General features: G+C 40.0%; 1 protein-coding gene and 1 long non-coding RNA gene across 6 annotated transcripts; both read left to right on the top strand.

Moving 5' to 3' along the window:
• Nucleotides 1–15,657: 15,657 nt before the first annotated feature.
• Nucleotides 15,658–21,637, top strand: LOC122083842. 2 transcript variants are annotated; one of them, XR_006141738.1, is made up of 2 exons: nt 15,658–15,981; nt 19,495–21,637. It is a non-coding gene; the product is annotated as an uncharacterized LOC122083842 (long non-coding RNA). The 2 variants fall into 2 exon arrangements; XR_006141737.1 differs by having other exon boundaries at nt 20,752–21,637.
• Nucleotides 16,968–21,637, top strand: LOC122083841 (protein FAR1-RELATED SEQUENCE 5-like). 4 transcript variants are annotated; one of them, XM_042651748.1, is made up of 3 exons: nt 16,968–21,190; nt 21,311–21,391; nt 21,489–21,637. In XM_042651748.1, the coding sequence occupies exon 1, from the start codon at nt 17,764–17,766 to the stop codon at nt 18,979–18,981; it is 1,218 nt and encodes a 405-aa protein (XP_042507682.1). In that variant the 5' UTR covers nt 16,968–17,763; the 3' UTR covers nt 18,982–21,190; nt 21,311–21,391; nt 21,489–21,637. The 4 variants fall into 4 exon arrangements, with proteins under 4 accessions (XP_042507682.1, XP_042507679.1, XP_042507681.1 ...); XM_042651745.1 differs by having other exon boundaries at nt 16,968–21,391; XM_042651747.1 differs by having other exon boundaries at nt 21,311–21,637.
• Nucleotides 21,638–21,824: the final 187 nt, after the last annotated feature.

Consider the following 21,824-nt stretch of genomic DNA (forward strand, 5'->3'; position numbering starts at 1 on the left):
CGTCTAGTCTAATAATGCATCATGTATAGTAATCCAACCATTCATCACATAAGCACATCAATCATTTAGAATTGATAATGTAAAGCACAACACACATATCATAAATCATTTGTTTAAAATGCACAAGCAATGCGTGCGAATGGCATACGAGGATGATTAATCTACACATAATTTGCACGATGACATGGCCAGTATAGATACAATTTAATGATGCAAAAATAAGCTTAAAATGAAGTCAAGTGTCCTCTCCCCACTTACTTGTTGGGCACAAAAGCTCACGTTCTGTACGGGTGAGATCTGGCGTAAGAAATGTAAATTCTAGTGGAACCTATCATAAGCGAATGGGGTTAGCATTTCACCACCTTGGGGTCAAAACTAATGAGGTTTGATGTTTAAATCATGTTTAAAATCATAAAAGAGGGTTTCCTGTCTGTTTTGGGCCCATTCGGGCTCAAAAATCTGACTGGGGGGCCAACAGGTGGGCCAGACAGCCCACTTGTCTTCGCCCACCGATCTTCACAGGCAGGTCGGATAGCCCGTCAGTTCAATCGGTGGGCCCCCTTAGGCGGGCGGCTTCGCCCATCGATCCCCACCCTCCAGTGGGGACTAAGGCACTGCCCCAATAGGCAGGAGCCCTCAGGCGAGCGGCTTCGCCCGCCAGTCTTCGTCCACCTGTGGGGGCAGAAATTTATTTTCTTCTTTGAAACGTTCCTCAACCTTGGGAAAACCAAATGGGGCTATTCCAATCACATTTTCTACACATCGAAGGTCTTATAAGATGATTCTAACCTAGATCTAAGTTAGATTTAAGGATTTAAAAGCAATCTTACCTTTTTTGCTCAAGAACTCTTCCAAAACCCCAAAATCACCTCTTAACTTAAGAAATCGCCAATGCTTCTCAAATCTTGTAAACACTTCTTTAAACCTTCAAAATCAACACATAGACCATCTATCAAACCTTAGATTCATCATCTCAAGTGGGATTTACAAGATCTCAAGGAACTCTACCCAAATCAAGGGTTTCACTTGGGGTTTGGTCAAAGTTTAAGAAGTATAGCTTTTGCTCACCTCAAATCGTAGGCTCGTGTTAGGGATCACTTTTTTGGTGCTGGAATGAGAAGATCAAACCTCGGCATCGCTTAAAATCATTTCTTCCTCCTCTTTCTTTCCCTTTCTTCTTCTTCATTCTCTTTTCTTCCTTTCTTTTCTCTCTCCTCTTTACTCTTCTCACCAACTCTTTAATGCATTAAATGAGAAAAAGGAGAACCACAATAAGTACTATTTATACTTAGAGAATATCTAGTAACCACATGGGTGGGTCACACAGGTAGGCGGGTTCGCCCGCCTATGACCGCCCACCTGTTGGTCAAAACTTAGCCAAACAATTGAGATTTTGATGGAATTCAACTCTCGGCATATATCTCACTCTCGGTACGAGATATATAATATGTATATACTTTAGGATACGGCTACATACCAGTATTACCCGTACATGGCCTTATGATACATGTATATACACGGCTTGGGTACACCCATCTCCTCTGGCACTGACTCAGACTTGTCTGGCCAACCTGTGTTCAAAGTCACCCTTGCCATCATGATCCATAGGGAACCCGCCTTAACCCTCTCTGGTTTGGGTCCTGCATGGTTAAATCGGGTCAACCATGTAAGTAAACCAGGTTTTAAAAGTAGGGTATCACAAGAATACTAAGATGGAAGACCATCGTCTGCATCTGTGCCTTTAGGGAGGCCACTTTATTATCCATAAGATAATAGGTCTTGTCTATACTGTTGAGGCGGCCATCTATACTCCTCATCAGAGATGTGGTGTCTAGGCTAGCCATAACATCATTGAGACCGTAAGGTCTTGCACCTCTAGTGCCCCAAGAAGTAGAAGCAACCATAGAACCCATAGTTAGGGGATCAGGTGGTGGAGCCCCACCAACCCCAGCAGCTTCTCCTCCTGCACCACCAACACCTCCACCAACATCACCGCTGACATTACTGGCACCGCCACCCTCTACCTCCATAGGCTGCTGACCCTCTCCTGGAATAGGTGTCACCTCCCGTAGATCTATGGTCATCTTCCTCAGAGAATCTTGGTTGAAGTCTGTGACCTCTTCACCCAAGCATGCCTCTCCCTCCAAGTGCACCCCAAAGCGGCGGAAGATGTCAATAAGTATTCTTCTATATCACAGGCTTCCCACTCGATGATCCACTCCTTCGGACTGAAGTACCATGGTCCACATAAGGAGGTAACGAAGACGTATCTGCGACCCCATATACACGTAGTAGGTCACATAGGCTGACAGTGCAGATACCTCATAATAGTATCCACAAGTGGGAAGAACATTCAACTGAATCGCATGGCAGACAACCTTTGAGTAGCAAAGTAGTTGACTGAGCGGTTCCACCCCTTGGCCTCCTTAGTCAACATGTCATTTATCTCCTAAAAAGTATCAGGACTCTAGAAGTCATAAGCTGGAGTCCGAGGCGGGCAGTACACTAGGTCACCAGGATTACTGACCATCAGAATATCGGCCAACTGCCCCATGTCTCCACCCCCTTTATATAGGAGGTGATCCGTATCTCTTCAGTACCTCGGTTCACGCATTACAGGTTGGAGTAGAATAACCTGACCAATGTAGGGTAGTAGTACTTGTTGGGTTTTAAGATGTGGTACCACCCAACATCGTAAAATCGTTGATGGAGACGGAATGCATGGAAGTCATTGGTCCTCACATAGAATCCCGGGTCCATATTACGGCACTCAAAGAGCTCCCAATGGTCTCGCTCAGCTATAGAGCAGAACAAGATTAGGTTGAACTGAGCAGCAACGTCTTTCTCCTCTTATTCAACAACATGTCGGGTACATACACGATGTCTAGACATCGTTGCAATATGATTCCTAAGGATTAAAAATGAAAAACCAGGTTCAATGGCTGAATGTAAAGCTCATAGAGAAGAAAATCACAAAACTAGGTTACAGAGAGGAGGAACATATCTTTGGTGTGAATGCGGCACCGATTGATCGCAAAATAGTGAGAGGAAGGTAGGGAATGGGTTGAAAAGTCCTCCTTGGCCATTTCCACACCTTTTCCATGAGTTAGAATAGGGTTTTGTATAATGGAACCCAAACCTGAGCCTATTTATAGCCATTTTGGAGCCACCGAAAACACTGGGCATGCTTCCGGTGCCTACTTTTGGTGAAGTGAAAAATCTCAAATTGCTCCCTGTTTCGCTTACTAGAAATAACACAGATATTTTTGGTGGATTAAGCCATATTTCCAGTGAGAAGTCTCCCTGTTTCCGATGGACTAAATTGAAAAATAAATTATTTTATTTTTCAAATCTAAATTATTATTTTGTTGCCCTAATTGTGTGCCCCTTCTTGATATATGGGCGATCAGATCCAAATATATGCGGACTCCACCTATGCATACCCTAACCCTAATTTTTCCTATCGTATATGTGTGGGACCCACTAGCATGCATATGTTCCAATTACATGCAACCTTGTATATGCATGTGCACTAATCGGATTCCTCCACAGGAGTCATGTCACTCTAGAACACTCGATCTCGTTCCCGATCATGCCCGTTGCCTCCTGCTTCCCCTACATGGAATCAGGGTAGACCCCGTAATGCACCTCCAGCTCTGCCTATACTTATAACTTAGGATGTTGCATCCATCATGGATAACATGATGTGGGGAGTTGAGGAAAGGTAAAACCAATTTATGGCTAGGATCGATAATACGATCCAGGCAACAATAGAACCCCGTAATGCACCGCCCGCACCTCCTACTCCACCTGCACCTATTTTAATACCCGCTAGATCGACTACCCTTCAAATGTTTGGTGGGGGACAAGTGCATGGGCAAGGGCATCCAAATGTGCATGGGAAGGTGTAAGACCCGATGCCGGATCAAGCTTAGGCCTATGTAGAGGGCTGGATAGATTGACGAAAATTATAGAGAAGTTTCAATGTCTTAGGCCCCTATGCTTCTCAAAGGTGGGCCAAGACCTGTTGTATCCATTAAGATAGATTTGTGGAATGGAGAAGGTTTTTAGACTGATAGGTTGCACTAATAAGCAAAAAATTTTATATGTGGGCTATTAATTACAGAATGAAGCGAATGATTGGTGGAGTGCCACCGAGCTATTCTAAGGGCTAGTAACCCAAACCCCACTTAGGCAGATTTCAAAGGGGCCTTCTTTGAGAACTATTTTCTAGAAAGCTTTTGGGATAGGAGAGAGAGTGAGTTCTCTCAGTTGGTTTAAGGTTCTTGGTCTATGCTCGAGTATTAGCAGCGCTTCGAGGAGCTATTCCATTTTGCTCCTGAGCATCTCAGAGGTGATAGAGCTAAAACGAAGAAGTTTGAGAAAGGGTTGAGGCTAGCTATTGGGTCAACTATGGTGGGGTTGAAACTGTAGACCTATGCTGAGGTGGTCCAAGTGGCCAAATCTATTGAAGATCGGCATAGAGACAACTTCATGTCCCAGCAAGGGATGGGAAATAGGCCAATGGGATCTACTAATTCTGGGGGAGGCAGCAAACCTTTTCGAGTGCCCTATGTCAACTCAACTTCAGTTCAATTCAGGAAGCTTGATGCTAGTCAGACTTCCCAGTCCTCCCGATCTAGTGTTGTATCTCAGTCTTTGGGATTGAGCCCGAGATGCTTTCATTGTGATCATTCGGACCACATGGCGAGGACATGCCCCCACTGAAGGCTAGGTCATGCACCCTACATTATGCCACCTAGGCCCCAGCAGACATATTCAGCCCCTAGACCAACGCAGCCCCTACAGGGCTAGAGACCATAGGGCAGAGTGTTTGTTATGACTGCAGAAGATACTGAGGCTACACCCGGTGTAGTGACAGGTACATTATTGATATCATTATTGCCTGCACATGTGTTATTTGACTCAGGAGCCTCACATTCGTTCGTGTCACCGGCATTTGCGAAGAAGATGAGAATTCCACCCAAGGGACTGACTCAATGTTTGGCTATGAGCACCCTTACAGGAAGTGTAGTGGGTTTGAACTACGTTCATGAGCCTTGTCTAGTGACCATAGGTGAACATGAGTTGAATGCTCACTTGATCGAGTTAGATATGATCGACTTCGACATGATTTTAGGAATGGACTGGTTATCCGCATATAGAGCCAGTGTGCTATGTGCAGAGAAAACTATCATTTTCAGACCTCGTGATGATGATGAGTTTGTGTTCCAAGAGGATACGCCCAAGAAACCCAAGAAGGTTATCATATCCACGCTCCAGATGAAGAAGCTACTGGATAAGGGATGTCAAGGCTACTTAGTATCTATGATGGATATTGAGATAGATATTAGGCCATTGACTGAGCTTGATGTGGTGAGGGAATTTCTCGATGTATTCTTGGATGACTTGACAGGTTTACCCCTAGACCGAGAGACAGAGTTTGCTATAGACTTACTCCCCGGATTGGCACCAGGGTAAAAGGCCCCTTACCGCATGGCTCCCACAGAGTTGAAGGAATTACAGGTGCAACTTCAAGACCTTCTGAAGAAGGGATTCATTAGACCTAATGTGTCTTCATGGGGAGCATCGGTATTGTTCGTCAAGAAGAAAGACGGAAGTATGAGATTGTGCTTTGATTACCGGGAGCTTAATAAGCTAACCATTAAGAACCGATATCTTTTTCCAAGGATAGATGATTTATTTGATCAGTTGCAGGGTGCCAATGTATTCTCCAAGATCGACCTTAGATCAGGCTACCACCAGCTCAGGATCAAGGATAGTGATGCCAGTAAGACAACCTTCAGATTAAGGTATGGACATTATGAATTCTTTGTAATGTTATTTGGGTTGACCAATGCACCGGTTGCATTTATAGATTTGATGAACCGGGTACTCTAGGATGTCCTAGATCAGTTTGTGATAGTATTCATTGATGACATTTTAGTCTAATCCAAGAGTGCAGAGGAACATACTGTTCACCTGATGTTAGTATTGCAACAGTTGAGGGAGAAGCAACTCTATGCCAAATTCAGTAAGTGCGAGTTTTGGCTGTCACAGGTGGAATTCCTAGGCCACATTGTTTCAGACAAGGGTATAGAGGTTGACCCATGTAAGGTGAAGGCAGTTCTAGAATGGGAGACTCCCAAGATTGTAGTAGACATACGTAGTTTTTTGGGATTGGTCAGATACTACAGGAGGTTATCGAGAACTTCTCTTGTATTGCTACTCTGATGACCCGACTCACACGAAAGGGTATAAAATTTGAGTGGTCTGATGCTTGTGAGAAGGGCTTCAAGGAGCTAAGGCAAAGGTTGGTATCAGCTTTAGTTTTGACTATTCTGACCAGTATAGGTGGTATGGTGGTGTATAGTGATGCCTCCAAGCTGGGATTAAGTTGTGTAATGATACAACAGGGGAAAGTCATTGCTTATTCATCCTGCCAGTTGAAGGATTATGAGAAGAACTACCCTGTCCATGATTTGGAGTTGGTAGCTATGATTTTTGTACTGAAAATCTTGAGACACTACCTGTATGGTGAGAAGAGTGAGATCTTTAGTGACCATAAGAGCCTCAAGTACTTCTTCATCCAAAAAGAGCTCAACATGAGACAGAGGCATTAGTTAGAGGTGATGAAGGATTGTGATTATATTATCCACTATCACCCAAGAAAGGCCAATGTGGTAGCTGATGCACTTAGTCGAAAATCTCAGTCACTGACTCTTGCATCACTGACCACCAATGAGTATCTCCTAGAGGAGACCAGGAAACTAGACTTGGAACTATTAGTAGAGGGTGTCACTTTGTCACTATCGACATTGGTGGTACTACCTAGTCTAGTGGATAGGATCACTGCAGCTCAGGTTATTGATGCAAAGTTACGGAAGTTGATAGCAGAATGCCAGGAAGGAACCCAAAAGGACCTGGATTTCTCTGTAACTAAAAGCAGAATTCTCAAGTTCAAAGGAAGGTTGTGTGTGCCTAGTGATGGTGATTTGAGAGACATGGTTTTGAGAGAGGCACATAACTCACCATACTCCATTCACCTTGGTAGCACTAAAATGTACAAGGATCTCAAAGGCTCCTACTAGTGGAAAGAACTGAAGAATGATGTGGCCACGCATGTGTCTAGATACCTCACATGCCAGCAAGTTAAGGTTGAGAGACAGTGGCCCCATAGGTTATTATAGTCCCTACCTATTCCGAAGCGGAAATGAGAGAATATTACCATGGGCTTCGTCACAGGCCTACCCCGTACACAGAAGGGTACGGATTCCATTTGGATAGTTGTGGACCGCTTGACCAAGGTAGCTCACTTTATCCCAATTAAGATCACGTTTTCTATGGACAAGTTGACCAAGTTGTATGTCGATAACATCATCAGATTGCATAGTGTGCCAATTAGAATAATCTCTGATCGAGATCCTAGGTTCACTTCCAAGTTCTGGACATGTGTGCAGAAGGCTATGGGCACACAGTTGGATTTCAGCACTGCCTTTTACTTTCAGACCGATGGTCAGTTAAAAAGGACTATTCAGACATTGGAGGACCTACTCCGGGCATATGCCTTGGATATGAGTTATAGTTGGGATGAGCACATTTTCCTTTTTGAGTTCTCCTACAAAAATAGTTATCAGGCCACCATCAGAATGTGCCCATTCGAGGCACAGTATAGCAGGAAGTTCTGAACTCCCTCTATTGGGATGAGGTTGGTGAGTGGCATATTTTGGGTCCAGACTTGATACAGACTACTAGTGAAAAGGTGAATGTGACAAGAGAAAAGATCAAGGAAGATCAGTCTAGGAAGAAAAGCTACGTGGATGTTAGGAGAAAACATCTGGAGTTTGGTGTTGGGGACAAGGTGTTCTTGTGGATCTCCCTAGTTAAAGGGATGATGCAGTTCGACAAAAAGGGAAAGCTTAGTCCAAGGTTTATGGGACCATATAATGTACTGGAGAGGATCAGACTGATAGCTTACCGGAGAGCTTTACTATCAGAGTTGGAAGGTACACATGATGCCTTATGATTCTATGTTGAGGAAGTACAATCCTGACCCCACTCATATCTTGACTTACATACCTCGTGAGTTGGATGAGGATTTTTCCTACGTGGAGTTTTTGGAGAAGATTGTTGACTGGAAAGAGTATGTTCTCCACAATCACACCGTTTCCTTTGTCAAGGTGAAATGGATGAACCACCCGGGGCAGGAAGCATCCTGGGAGCGGGAAGATGAGATATTAAAGCAGTATCCTAGATTTTTTGATTTTCCAGGTATGTTCAATTTCGAGGACAAAATTCTTATAAAGTGGGGGGAATATTACACTCATGGTCTGACTCGATCTAATTTGAACTATTGTGATAGGTCTCGGACCGAAGATTGGAAGCATGACCAGGTTTTGGCTTGTGGCCACCCATTGGCAAAGGGAGAGAGATGACCCCAAGTGTTCATGCATAGCGTGCCAATCTAATTAGAAGGGATTCGTACCTTCTGATCCCAGATGGTAAGTGACTTAACTCCTCACACATAAGTCCAGAAACATATCAAAGTCGCCGAAAGGCCTTGAGCATGTCCGATGGAAACCACCCGTGCAAGACCAGCCATGAGACAGCAAGCAGTCAAGACAACAAATATGCCACTAGATCCCCTGGGCCTGAATCCAGTGGGATGTTTCTAGTGAACATAATAGGCTGCTATCATGTTGTCGATGCCCATGGGTCCCACTACTCACATCATAAACAGTCTCTAATGATCCCAAATCATGCCCCACACTTTACTCGTGATGTGAACGCATATGAACCTAAGTGGACGGGTTCTTAGGCTCTAAAAGTCATAATAACCCGAATGGTCCGAATAGGGTCCAACCAAACAGACCCTAAGATCCATTTTAACCTATAAGTTAGAAATGAGGAATTCATTTCCTCATTTCTATTGTGTCTAATGTAAGGAAGGAGATAGAAAAAGGAGGAGAAGAAGAAGAAGAAGGGAAGAAGAAGGAGAAGGCTTACCTTGGTGTCGACTGCTGCCAAGTTGCCAGAATCACTGTCAGAGGTAAGTGCACTCACTTCCACCACTCTCTCTCTTTATTTTGACCTAGACAAAGCTAGGTATGGATGGGATCTTAGTGTACAAACCAAGTTAAGGTCGTAGAATGCATTTTCTACCCTCCCGGTGTTGTTGCTGAGCTCGAACCAAGACCGGTGAGCTCCGACAACATGTATTGCCAAAAGACTAACTAGGGTTTTGATAGTTTGATCGACGTATCTCCCAAATGGCATGGTGGAATCTAGATTTTATTGGCTTAGAATGATGTTGGGAACATCCCTTATAAACTCCACTGAATAAATCCCGGCGATCGGGCCTAAACTGAAAAGCCCCAAAATGGGTGGACTGTCTTGAACTACAACTGGAAATAGCCCACCGGATCTATTGGGTCTGCTTCTAGTGGCATATTTCTAGTGGACCACTAAGCCTTAGGAGCTCTCTGTCAGTTCCACTGGAAACATGACTGATATTTCTGGTGGAAATTCCCTATTTTCGGTGGGTGTTTTCGGTGACATAACTGTCACTGATGGATTTTGTCTATACCCTTTGGGGGTGATCCATGTGGGTCCCTCCTGATATTTTTGACACGTACTAATGTACGATTGTCCTTGTGTCTAGGACAGTGACATGCATGAGCCTCGAGATCGAGACTGAGTGGATTAATTGGTGGCCTTATTTGAACCTTAACACAAGCAGAGATCAACAAGGTGAGGGATGGTTGTTTTATTTTGGGTTGTTTAATTATTATAGAATTGTTCACATGTGTAGATTTAATATGCTTAATTATATTGCTCACATGATGATGGTGATTATCATATGTTACATTCTTATATATTTCATACAAACTATTCATTTATATGTATGATGGGATCCAGTGTGGCCGAGGTGGTACCAGTACCGTGATCGTCGTGTGTTTAGTTGTGTGTGTGAGACGGAATCCGACGTGGCTGAGGTGGTACCGGTGTCGTGATTACCGTGTGTATGTTGCATTCATGCATTGATTATGTGCATTAGAGTTAGTTGTAGACATGTGTTACACCTTGTGGCCAAGGTCTCGTTGGTATCGTGTAACCCAGGACTGTATTTGGAAATGGGTACGCTTCATGGCCGATGATTGGTACTGGTGTCATGTAGTCGATACTCAACTGTGATATGTATGCTAGATTAGGTAAATGATCTCAGGTTTCACTTTGTGGCTAAGGTCTCACTGGTATCGTGTACCCAGGACTGTATTTGGAGATGGATTACACTTTGTGGTCGAGGTCTTGCTGGTATCGTATAATTCATACTAACTGTATTACTATGATGGCATGTAGTGTATATGTGATTAAGTATCACTCCCTATGCTACGAACCCTTGCCAACAAAGGTTGAGATGTTGGATAAACCATTGTGGTATGTTCGATGTGCCTTTTCAGAATGCCACACCCGTCATATGATGTGATTATAGCCGGAGGCAAGAACCTATCTGGCATGGCCGATGTGTTACTGGGGCCATGTCTACCAGGAGGAGGTTATTAGGGGTTTGCTGGGTGGCCCATGGACGCATATGGGAATCGACAGGCTTCTATTCATGACTAGGGTTTGTATCCTTGCATATTCAATGGCAGTTCCGAGATGAAGGATGCAGCCTAATACGCCGTAGTAGCATTTACTAGACTTAGTTTGTATTGTTAGGTGGATAATAAATAAATGAACTGCATCACGAGCATCATGGACTATGTGTTTAATTTTCATAATCATGCATCATAAATTATTACTGCTATTGTCTTGCTTAGATGTGCTTGACCCCACCCCTCACTGAGAGAGTTGGAAAGCTCACCCCACCTATACACACTTTTTAGATGATGATGCAGGTACGTTCGTGGCTATGGCTAGTGACTCTTTTTCCTCCGGACCTAAGTACGGAGTGAGCAACTGGTAGATGCTGGAAGAGGAGGAGCATGGCCAGGACTGTGTTTGTGACTTTTGTGCATACGCGGCGCCATGAGGTGTTCGGCGTATTTTTAATTATATTGATACAGGTCTGTGTATATTATGTTTTAAACTTGATATATGTAAGTCTTAAAGGATTGTAAACAGAATAACTTGGTTATCGATATTATGAATATCATTAGATAATTTTCCCATTTATATCTGATGATTTCGCTATTATACTCTGATTCCGCTACTTTTGGTTGGTTGTGATGTGAGATTGTGAAATGTTAAGGTACTACTATCAACGATCCTAGTAGGTTTGTAAGATAGGTATGTGTCTTACTCACACCGTCGGTATTCCTAATGGTAATTTGGGTCTACTGGAATTGGGGTGTGACAATAACCATAATTAACATGTTTAACCACCCAATTTACAAGGATTGCAGCTGGTGATTGACGTGATGGAATTCTTTTCTATTCCTATCAAGAGGTATGTTAAAATTTCTCAAGTCTTTAAATAAATGCATTGTCTAAATGATAATTCTATAGGTGTATTTAGAAGTTTACTCCTTTTAATTTCCAAAAAGTTCTTTAACTAGGTATGAAAGGGTTTTCAAAAATAATTTGAAAGTGTATCAAATAGCTTAGGGTTCTTTATCACTCCAATTCTACTTTAAAAATTATCGAAAAGCACAAAAATGTGCTTCAAATGCAACCAATTGAAGCTTATCTCTAAAGATGGTGACTACTCTGTGGATCTCATTGCAAAAATGGGATCCAAATCTAATGGAACCGTGGAAATGCTTCTTGCTGAACTTGACTCAATAGGATCAATTGATGGTGAATTTAGAATTTCACACTTCCAGCAACTGGAGAAGATATTGATAATTTCTACTGTCAAAAGATTTGGTTATGCTAATCAAGCTCTAGCATGAAATAGGTTTGTTGATTTCACACGGCCTTTGATGGAGAAATAAAGAAAGAGACTATGAGAAGACATAGGGACTATCTTGGGACTATGAATAGACCCATAAACAGTATCTACTGTTAAGGTAGGAATTTCAATTCCTTTCAAGACCTTAAACCTAAACCCTAGACTATGTTGCTGCTATAAATCCCATTTCTTTTAAGTACATTGGGCATGGGTTGCAGTTCAATCTAATGAACACTTCATGTTTAGTTGATGTTGAGTTTTGGTTATACCCAAAAACCATTGGTACCATTTGGTTATGTGATTCGATTGATCTTCTTAGATGGTTTGGTCATGTTAAGCTTCTCACTCTGGTTTCCGACTCTTGGCAAGTAACTATTTTCTTCTCTACATGTTCCCTCTCCTCCTTTCTGATTCACATGTAACTTACCACTCTAACTCCTTTGGTTTCTTTACTTCTTGGTTATAATATATTATGAAGATCTGATAATTTCAAAAGAAATGGGGGACAATTTGAATCCTCCACTATATGATCTCTAGCACTTAAAACTGAAAAAGAGCAAACCAGTAGCGAGGATATATGAAGAATTTCTTAATAGCTTGTTGCTGAGATCTCACCTAAATGCTTTATTTCTGTCAATGGAGTGAATGACTTTACCATGGGGATTGTGCAGGTATTAAAATACTCTTCCTTTGTATCTTTTATTCGCCAACTAACTTGTATGGAACTCATCACAGAAAAATTGTTTGAGGTTATATATTTTACATGTTGCTTTGTGCTATAACCCTTTGTTTTCTTTCATGCAATATATGAAGAGCATGGATCATCCTCCACTATGAATCTTAAAGTAAGCTTAGATTGATCCAATAAGAACTGACCAAGTTATAATGAATTCTTGATATATTATATATAAATTTAGCCTATGATTTTAGTGGTTTCAAAAAAAAATATTAGGGTAATGCCGACTGATGTTTTCCAAATCATGTTGATAAATTTTATACAATTTCTCAGAATAAGTTGTGGAAAGTGGTTCACTATATAGGATCTTGGGCATTTAAGCATTAAGGTTGGGGTGAGGATTTCTAACGATTTATAATGCGAGGTTTAAGAATTTCTGTTGTCAAGATAAATAAGCAGAATTTTGGTGCTTGGCACAGACTCCCTAACTTTTCTTTATTGATTGAAAAAAAAAAAGAGTAAATAAAATAGACTAGATTATATTTTTCTGAGCAGGAATCTTGAACTCTAGTCATTTTTAGTCATGGAATTGTTTTACTCTTGAAGAAGCACATCTCCTACTGGCAGTACCCTGTTTTTGGGTAATTTTTTGCAGACTTGATTTCTGGAAATTAGTCTGAATCTGACCATTAGATTCAGTTGATTTTCTAGGGCCTTATGGCCCTCACTTGGAAGGTCCTTCAACTCAATTTAGAGGCAATCTTTCTCTTGGATTGACTGCAATTTTAAATCACCTAAAAAAGAAGCATGTGAGACTGATACAGATCATCAGCAAGAAAGGTACTTTAAAAAGTGCCAACAAACACAATTGTTTCTTTTATTTTGGCTACTTCTTATTGGCTGAAAACTATCCAAAGACCAATATAATTCAACCTTTGTTGCTTTTAGGAAAGCATTGTAAGGGTTAGATGATATTATGAATAAAACTTGGCTTTTGCTACATTCATTCTGTGAGATTCAAATGTTTGTCTGATGCAGTACTTGTGGTGAAATACCTTTAATGGCCTGTGAGACTCCAGTCATATCTATTTCTTATTCATTCTTCTCCTCCTTTAATATTCAAGTAAATGTTCTATTTACAGTCTTATTCTGTTACAGTCTTTAAATTTATTAAAACTCTTCAATTTTTTATCAATGCACCTCAGATGATATCGTGGCCACATTTGAGATGATTATTATGACATATAGCTTGCATGGAGATTACCATATTGCTAATGGTTATGAACATGACAAAACCAAAGAAGCTCTTAAGGTAACTTTTGTTTTTTTAACTTTTTTATTTTGAATTCTTGTTATGCGTCCAGAAAAAGTGAAAGACAAAATCCTACAGTTATGGCTTGTGTGTTCTCCAACCTTGATAGTACATGGATCTGCCATGGGCTACTGCTTTAGTGGTGCATCTAGCAAGATCTGAATGTTTCATCATTTCCTTAATGGTAAAAATAATAAAAAAAAAAAAAATCTTATTTTGCATGACTTTGGCCCAAGTCAGCATCTTAACTACTCCTGTTACAAGAAGAAAAGTCCTAAATGGGACTTACAGTTGAGTTCGCCGCTGACATTTAATAAGTGTCCAACCTGAAGATCCCATCTTTATCCAAGCATTGGAATGGCAGTGTCATCCCGCCATTGTATGCAATTTAAGGGACTAACCCATAAGAAAGTTGGGTGGGTGCCCTGCCCACAAAACCTTCTCCCATTTCTTTTCTTAATCTCTTCTCTGTAAAAAATTTGGATGGTTTTGAGCAATATTCATTATCATGTATAAACTCTACATTCTTGTAGCCACATAATGATGGGTTAAAACTGCTTAAGGGATTTGAGGGATCTGTAATCAGTAACTTCCAACTTCCAGCCTTTACTAATTTTATTAAACACTAACCATTCTATTATGTTTTGAGAATTTTGTCCCTGAAAACTGCAGGAGCATAGAAACAAATTTATCAACCAGGAGGATACCAGTTGGTTGGTGGATTGCCCGGGATCCAAATCCTCCACCATCACCTTTTATTGGGGGTTCTCTTGCAGCCCTCGATAATTATTCTCATGGCACAATAGATCTTGTTCCAATATTGTTTTAAATATTTTAAGCATCAAAATTCGTGACCTTTACTTTTCGGTGTGGTATACTTGCAAAACCTTTGGTGCAGGATGTATGACATAAGGTGCATAATTGACCTTCATGCAGTTCCAAGATGGAATAGAACATATTGCCAGTAGAGATGGTTCAATAGACTACGGAACATAGTGCCTGTAGACATCTCCAAATTACATTTCATAGAGCCTAGATGTTATATTTTTTTGGGTTACAGGTACTTCATATCAGACCTTTATAAGCACCATGATATAAGATCATGATAGAAGTTGATGGAAACTCTAATGTTCACTCATAAAATATATTACAAGGACTCAAATGAATTTAGATCAAAGCAATATATTTGATATGGAAAAAAAAGGATGAGAATTGGATGTAGGATATATGATAAGGGTTTCAACTAGGATTTTGATTAAGTCAGGAAAACATAAGCCATTTCCAGCTGTTAGTTTCTCTTGAAATATGCTTGCTAATCAGTTTGATCTAAATCATACACCCCACAGGAAACAATAACCCAAGAACAAAAAACAAAAAAGAGGGGAGCGTAAGGGTAATAGGTCTTACCCTCAATGTATACCCATTTACCTGTCTAAGTGAGGCAATTAAGAATTTTTCTATGTATATTAGTATAATATCAAATACAAACACAAACATATTCCAAAGTCTAACCTAATAGCCAAGTAGCCATATAAAGGTAACCCAATAACCCATCTTATCAATTATCAAAGCTTATAGCTAGTGACTCTTGGAGAGCATCTGTGGCGGAGACCCGCGGAGAGCCTTGGGCTTGTGGCACGTGGCTCGGCACGATCCAACGGCTATGACCGCTTCCCTTGTTGGATCTCCATTTTTCAGGGTTCGGGTCTAAACCCAAGTATTCCTCCCCTTTCAAACCCGTTATTTCTTCCTCCTCCCGCGTCATAATTTCTTCTCGCTCTATTCTAACTTCGATACTCTCTCTTCTCCTCCCTTTCTCATTTATCTCTCAGTTCGTCTCCCATCAAATCGATTCTGAAATTTGGTGAGTAAAACCCTAATCGCTTCTTTCTTCTAGCTCTTAAACATAGCTGCAACTCGGCTCTGAAACACGGCTTGCCAATCCGCTCTGTTATGTCTTCATGCTCTCTTTATTCGATCCCCTCTATTGCAAACTCCACGAACAACGGGTGCAAATCAGCGACGAAACGTGGTGAGTGAAACCTTCATTGCTTCTTTCTTCTTGCTCTGAAACGCGGGTGCAAATCGGCTCTGAAACTGGTGAGTGAAACCCTCATTGCTTCTTTCTTTTTTTTTTTTTTTTTGAAATATATGACTTGAGGAAACAATTAACTTAAGCATATGGGGCATGGCCTAATACTATTACTTCCTTATTTTTGTTATTTGTTATGTCTGATATTGATCAATGCTTCCTAAGAAGGTCTTTGAATGCTTTTTTGTTAGATCATTTATTTTAATTGCAAATATGGTGTAATGGGTGACATTAAGGATACCATCTTTTAAGAGTCTATTCATGAAATTTCATTCAAAATCAAAGCAAAGTATCTGGTCTTCCTAAATGAAGGCAAGTCAAAGGTAAAGGGTAATCTTCTTGGAATTTCTGTTCTGAGAACCATTACAGCTCTTCTTCTTGACCTTCTAATAATAGAAATTGAAATAGAAGATTAACAAAGAGGGAAGGGGAAGGATTTGACATACATAACCTGATTTTATTAAGTGATTCTTTTGGGAACAGTTCTATGGATGATACAGTAAATTAAGTTAATGATCCCACAGATACGTGATTCCTTGGTGATGCAGTACCAAGGGTTTACACAAGGAGAACCAAGACCAAGGTCGACCCAAGTGGCTGACTGGGTCGACCCAGATCTGGTCCAAGTCAGCCCACGATTTGGGCTGCTGATGGGGTTACTAATTAGTCATTTAGTTAGTAATTTAGTTTCTATTTTGTAGTGTTAAATTAGTTTCTAATTTTCAGTCTTAAATTAGTTTCTAATTTTCAGTCATAAGACTTTCTATTTTGTAAGTTTCTATTTTCAGATTTAGTAACTAGTTGAGTTTCTAATTTTTAGATTCCTATTTCAGTTTTTGGAAACTAAAGTTAGTTTCTATTTCATGTAACCCCTATCACTATTATAAATAAAGCTATGGCTCTTTTAATGAGCCACGATTTTTACAAACTACATGGTTGCTGCTGCTGTTTTCTCTGCAAGAGATTTTCCTTGTGTCTGATCAAGGTATTGGGTTTGGTGTTTGATCCAAGCGACTCTTTGCAGCGAGAAGTCTAGGAGGTTTTTTTCAAGTTTCTTATCCTCTTTCAAGTTTATATTCAAGGAGTACTGCTGTCTAACACTGCTATACGGACCAGGTATTTAAAAGTCTAATTCTGCCCAGAATCTCCTTAGTTTTCACAATCGGTTCCCTGTGACCTGAAGTACTTCCAGCCCTTGGTTTGAGCTGTAATTTTGATTGAATTATCCACCCATCAAGGGCCTCCTTCGATCCAAATGTCAGGTCATTCTGACCTGTGGTTCACGAGATACAAGGAATCTCCACTTTCTTGTCCTGTAGTGCTATCGGTTCTGATTTCAGACCTGAAACAGAGTTCAATTAGTTGGAGTTGCTTGTTGTTGATTATCTGAAGACTGATTATGTTTGCTGAATGATATTTGGACTTAGTTCTGTTTCCTAGCAACCCTATCTAGATAGCTATATTCTGATCTCAGAATCCCTGATTTCTGGACTCGACAGACTTGATTCCTAGTTCTGGTTTTAATCAGATTTGACCTGTGCCACTGTTATGCCTTCACCATTGGTTGTTCTTTGGTTTAAAAGTTCTTGCAGATTGAGACTTGGTTAGACCCTTACCCTAGTCTACATTACTTGGTCAGAATGCAAATGGGTTGTTAATGCATTTGGTTTGAATTCATTCTTTCTTTATAGTGCTTTCTGTCTAGTTTGTTTGCACAGCTTAATTCAATGTTCTCTAAGCCTTGCCTCGGCGAGCTATATGCTTGAATACTAAGTACATAACACAGGTCAATGCATAACATAGGAAAATCCATGACACAGGTCATGAAGAATGTTGAGTTTGGTGGAGATGTTGATAGTAAACCTCGGTTAGGGATGGTATTTAATACAGAGAAGGAAGCTTATGATTTCTACAACAGTTATGGAGGAACAACGGGTTTTAGTATTAGGAGAGATTTCGCGCATAAAAGCCGCAAAGATAAGACAACTTTAACTTGCTGGAGATTTGTATGTAATAAAGCTGGTATTCGATGTAAGGATAAACGAGATATTTATACAAGTAAACCACGAGCTGAGACAAGATCAGAATGTCCGGCCCTGATGTCCATTTATGTGATGGAAAATGGAAAATATGAGTATCGGGACTTTGTTGAAGAACATAATCACATTCTTCATACTCCAGAGACTACTTATTTCATGCGGTCACAAAGGCAAATTCAAGACATACATGCACATGAAATAGATTTGGCTGATGATTTGGGGATGAAAGAGAAGACCATTTTCAAGACATGGGTTAAGCAGGCAGGCGGCAAAGAGAATCTTGGATACACACGTGTAGATCGATGGAATTATCTTCGAACTAGAAGACAATGTTCCCTATCTTATGGTGAAGTAGGAAGTTTGTTGAAGTATTTTGAAAACCAGAGTAGGATCAATCCTTCATTTACATACTCAATGCAGTTGGTTAGTGATGAACAAATTACTAATATTTTTTTGGTCGATCCGAAAATGTTAATTGATTATGCACAATTCGGTGATGTTAGTTTTGGCACTACATTTTGCACTAACAAAGAGTTTCGACCATTGGGAATATTTAGTGGTTTTAATCATCATAGAGGGACCATTATTTTTGGGGCTGCGCTTTTATATGATGAGACTGTTGAATCTTTCATGTGGTTATTTGAGACATTTGCAGAAGCATATGGGCAAAAGAAGCCTATCACAATCTTCATGGATCAAGATATTGCGATGGCAAAGGCATTACATGAGGTGTGGCCTAAGACATGGCATGGGTTTTGTACCTGGCACATAATGCAAAATGGCATTACACATTTGGGTCATATGATGAAGGATGGATCGGCTTTTCTCAAAGATTTAAAAAAGTGTATATTTGAATATGAGCAAGAATTACAGTTCGAATATTTTTGGGAAAAATTACTTTGTAACCATGGAATGGAAAAAAATTCTTGGTTGGATCGTATCTATGGATTTAAATACAAGTGGGCATAGTGCTATATGAAAACTACCTTCACAATAGGCATGCGGAGTACACAACTTAGTGAAAGTGTGAACGGTGACCTGAAGGAGTGTTTAAAATCCACTTTGGATGTTGTTCAGTTTTTTAAGCACTTTGAAAGGTTTGTGAATGATAAGCGAGATAATGGGTTAAAAGCTGAGTTTGATTCAAGAAACAAACTTCCAAGAAACATGTTCTCTATGTCATTTATTATGAAACAAGCTGGGGAAGTCTACACTCCTTATATTTTTGAAAATTTTCGAAAGCAATATAATTGGGTTAATGTTTGAAAAATAAAATTTCGGGATGAAAGTACTCCCTTGCATACCTATTTGGTTAGCATTGTTGATTCAGAATGTGAGTACAAAGACTTTTGTAACCCAGATGAGCTCACAGTGTATTGTAGTTGCCAGAAATTTGAGACATTTGGCATTCTTTGTTGCCATTCGTTGAAAGTTTTGGAGAATCTAGATATCAAGTGTATTCCTGAAGCTTATATTTTACAGAGATGGACACGAGCAGCAAGAAGCATGGTAGTCAAGGACAGTGATGCAGCTTGGCGATGGAATTAGTTGCTATCTTTTGACTTGCTTTTGACTTGATTTTTATTTACTTCCTTTATTGGTTAGAGATTGGATTAACAGTCTTTTATTTAGATTTGATTTTTATTTTAGTTGCTATCTAGGTTTAGTTTCCATTTTTAATTAGCTTCCAAAATTATGTCATTATTTTTTCTTTAAATAGCCCTGTAATGGAGAAGAACTCAGTTTTTAGAATTGAATGAAACTGAAATTAGATTTTGGATAAAATTATGGCTGTCGTGGGCTGCTTATCTCTTGTTCTCTTTCTCTGAAGGTCCCTCTCTAAACTATTCTCTTTTTCCTTCTTATCTTTTTTTTTTTTTTTTTTCTCCTTACTACTATTTTCTGTTCCTGTTATCGTTTCCTTGTTCTGGGCGGTAGTCACAGCCCTAGTTTAAAGGATCGACCTCTTTCTCCTTTAAGGTTGCTAGACTGAGCTTTTGGTTGAAGGAAACCCTTCCCAAGGCGACTCTAACCCTTGAATATCAGGCCTGAAGGTGACTCCTGTTGTGAGAAACAAAAACCTGCAACTTAGGTTACCTAAACCTACCGCCAGATCTGTTTGCAGGCATTACAGCCCCTGTTTGCATTGCTGTTCTGAGGTATTTCCCATCTGAAATCAAGAGGCCCTTTAGTGAAGCATCATCGCCTGGAATCTCAGGCCTAATAGAGGGGATTTGAAGGAGATTTAGCCCCAGCAAGCCGTTGGATTCTTCCGCCCCTGCTGGTTGTCCAAGGAAGAAGAAGAAAGACCCGTGAGTTGTGGTTTAAAACCCTTTCATTTGGTTTTTCCCATTATACCCCTCAAACCCCTTGATTTTTGTCCTTTAGTATTTGTTCTTTTGTGTAAAAGTCCCTCTTTTGTTTTACCTCCATTAATAATACCCCTTCCATTCCACCTTTATTTACTACTTACCCATGCCCAATAATTGCTTCCAAGACTACCCCTGGTCAATAATTCTAATCCCCTTCATATCCCATCAGTTACTTTAACCTCCTTTCATCCTTTTAAGATCCCTTTTATTTACAAGTCTGCCAATCCTTTCTAGGTTTCTTGTAATTACTAAACTGCCACCTCCCTTTAGTTTCAGTTAATTACAGAACCACCATCACTCCTTATATTTTGAATTTACTACTTTATTGTGGGCCCTAAGCGATCCGATTCCTGTTCTTGGAACCCAGATCCGCATCAGACAGTGAAGGAAAAGAGGTTGTTGAAGATGTTAACTTAAATCGTACACTACGATATAAGCTTCTTTGTCCTGATCTTGTTAAGATAGCAGTACAGGCTTCATATTCAGCTGAAGGATATGATTTGGTGAAAAATGTTGTCCAAGAAGTATGCAAGCAACTTGAAAGTATCACTATATCTGATGGCTCGCCAGTGGTGGTCCCTAATGAGGTCCCTATCGTCCTCAATAGGATCGAACTGAAGAAGAAACAATCTTATAAAAGTGGTAGACGGGGTAAGAGTTGGGTTGAAAGACAAGGAAAGAAAAGACAAAGTCGAGGACCAAGTATCAGTCAAGCTCCACCAGAACTTGAATCAGTTCCTATTCCCTTTACTGATGCTGCATCTTCTTCACTGAATGAACCAGTTAATTTCACAGATTTTTTTACGGTAATTGTTAAAAAATTTTGTTTTGTTCTTTAAAAACCTAAACCCTCTTATGTATATATATTTTTTCAAATTGGTACCATTGTTGCCTTTCTATAGGGAACTATGATCATGTTCTTGCAGATTTAGCATCTCAAGCATCAACAAGATACATGGATCATTTCCAAGAATATGATTAAGGAAGAGCATTTTTCTTCTTTTACGGTAATTGTTAAAAATTATTGTTCTGTTCTTTAAATACCTAAACCCTCTTATTTATATAATTTTTTTAAGACCGGTATCCATTGTTGCCTTTCTACAGGGGAACTATGATCTGCTTTCAGATTTAGTATCTCAAGCATCATCAATATATATAGACCATTTCCAAGAATATGATTGAGGACATCATTTTTCTTCTTTGAACTCATTACTCTATTTGATTTTAATATGCGATTCACATATTGATATTAAGAATTGTAATTTTGATTCACACATTTCGATATCAATAGTAATTTAATTATTATTTTGATCAACTAACATTTTTTAGTTTTGTAGGTGAATCTTTAGCTCAAATGGAAGAGCACCTAGGGATCGTACCTAGGATATGATGGTTCGAATCCATCAAGGTTCCACCAAGCATTCTATTCAGGCTCTCCTT

The sequence above is a fragment of the Macadamia integrifolia genome, chromosome 7 (genome assembly GCF_013358625.1).
Source record: "Macadamia integrifolia cultivar HAES 741 chromosome 7, SCU_Mint_v3, whole genome shotgun sequence".
Lineage (NCBI taxonomy): Eukaryota > Viridiplantae > Streptophyta > Magnoliopsida > Proteales > Proteaceae > Macadamia > Macadamia integrifolia.

Coding starts and splice junctions, on each gene's coding strand:
- LOC122083841 (XM_042651745.1), top strand. CDS start 17,764: ATGCATAACATAGGAAAATCCATGACACAGGTCATGAAGAATGTTGAG.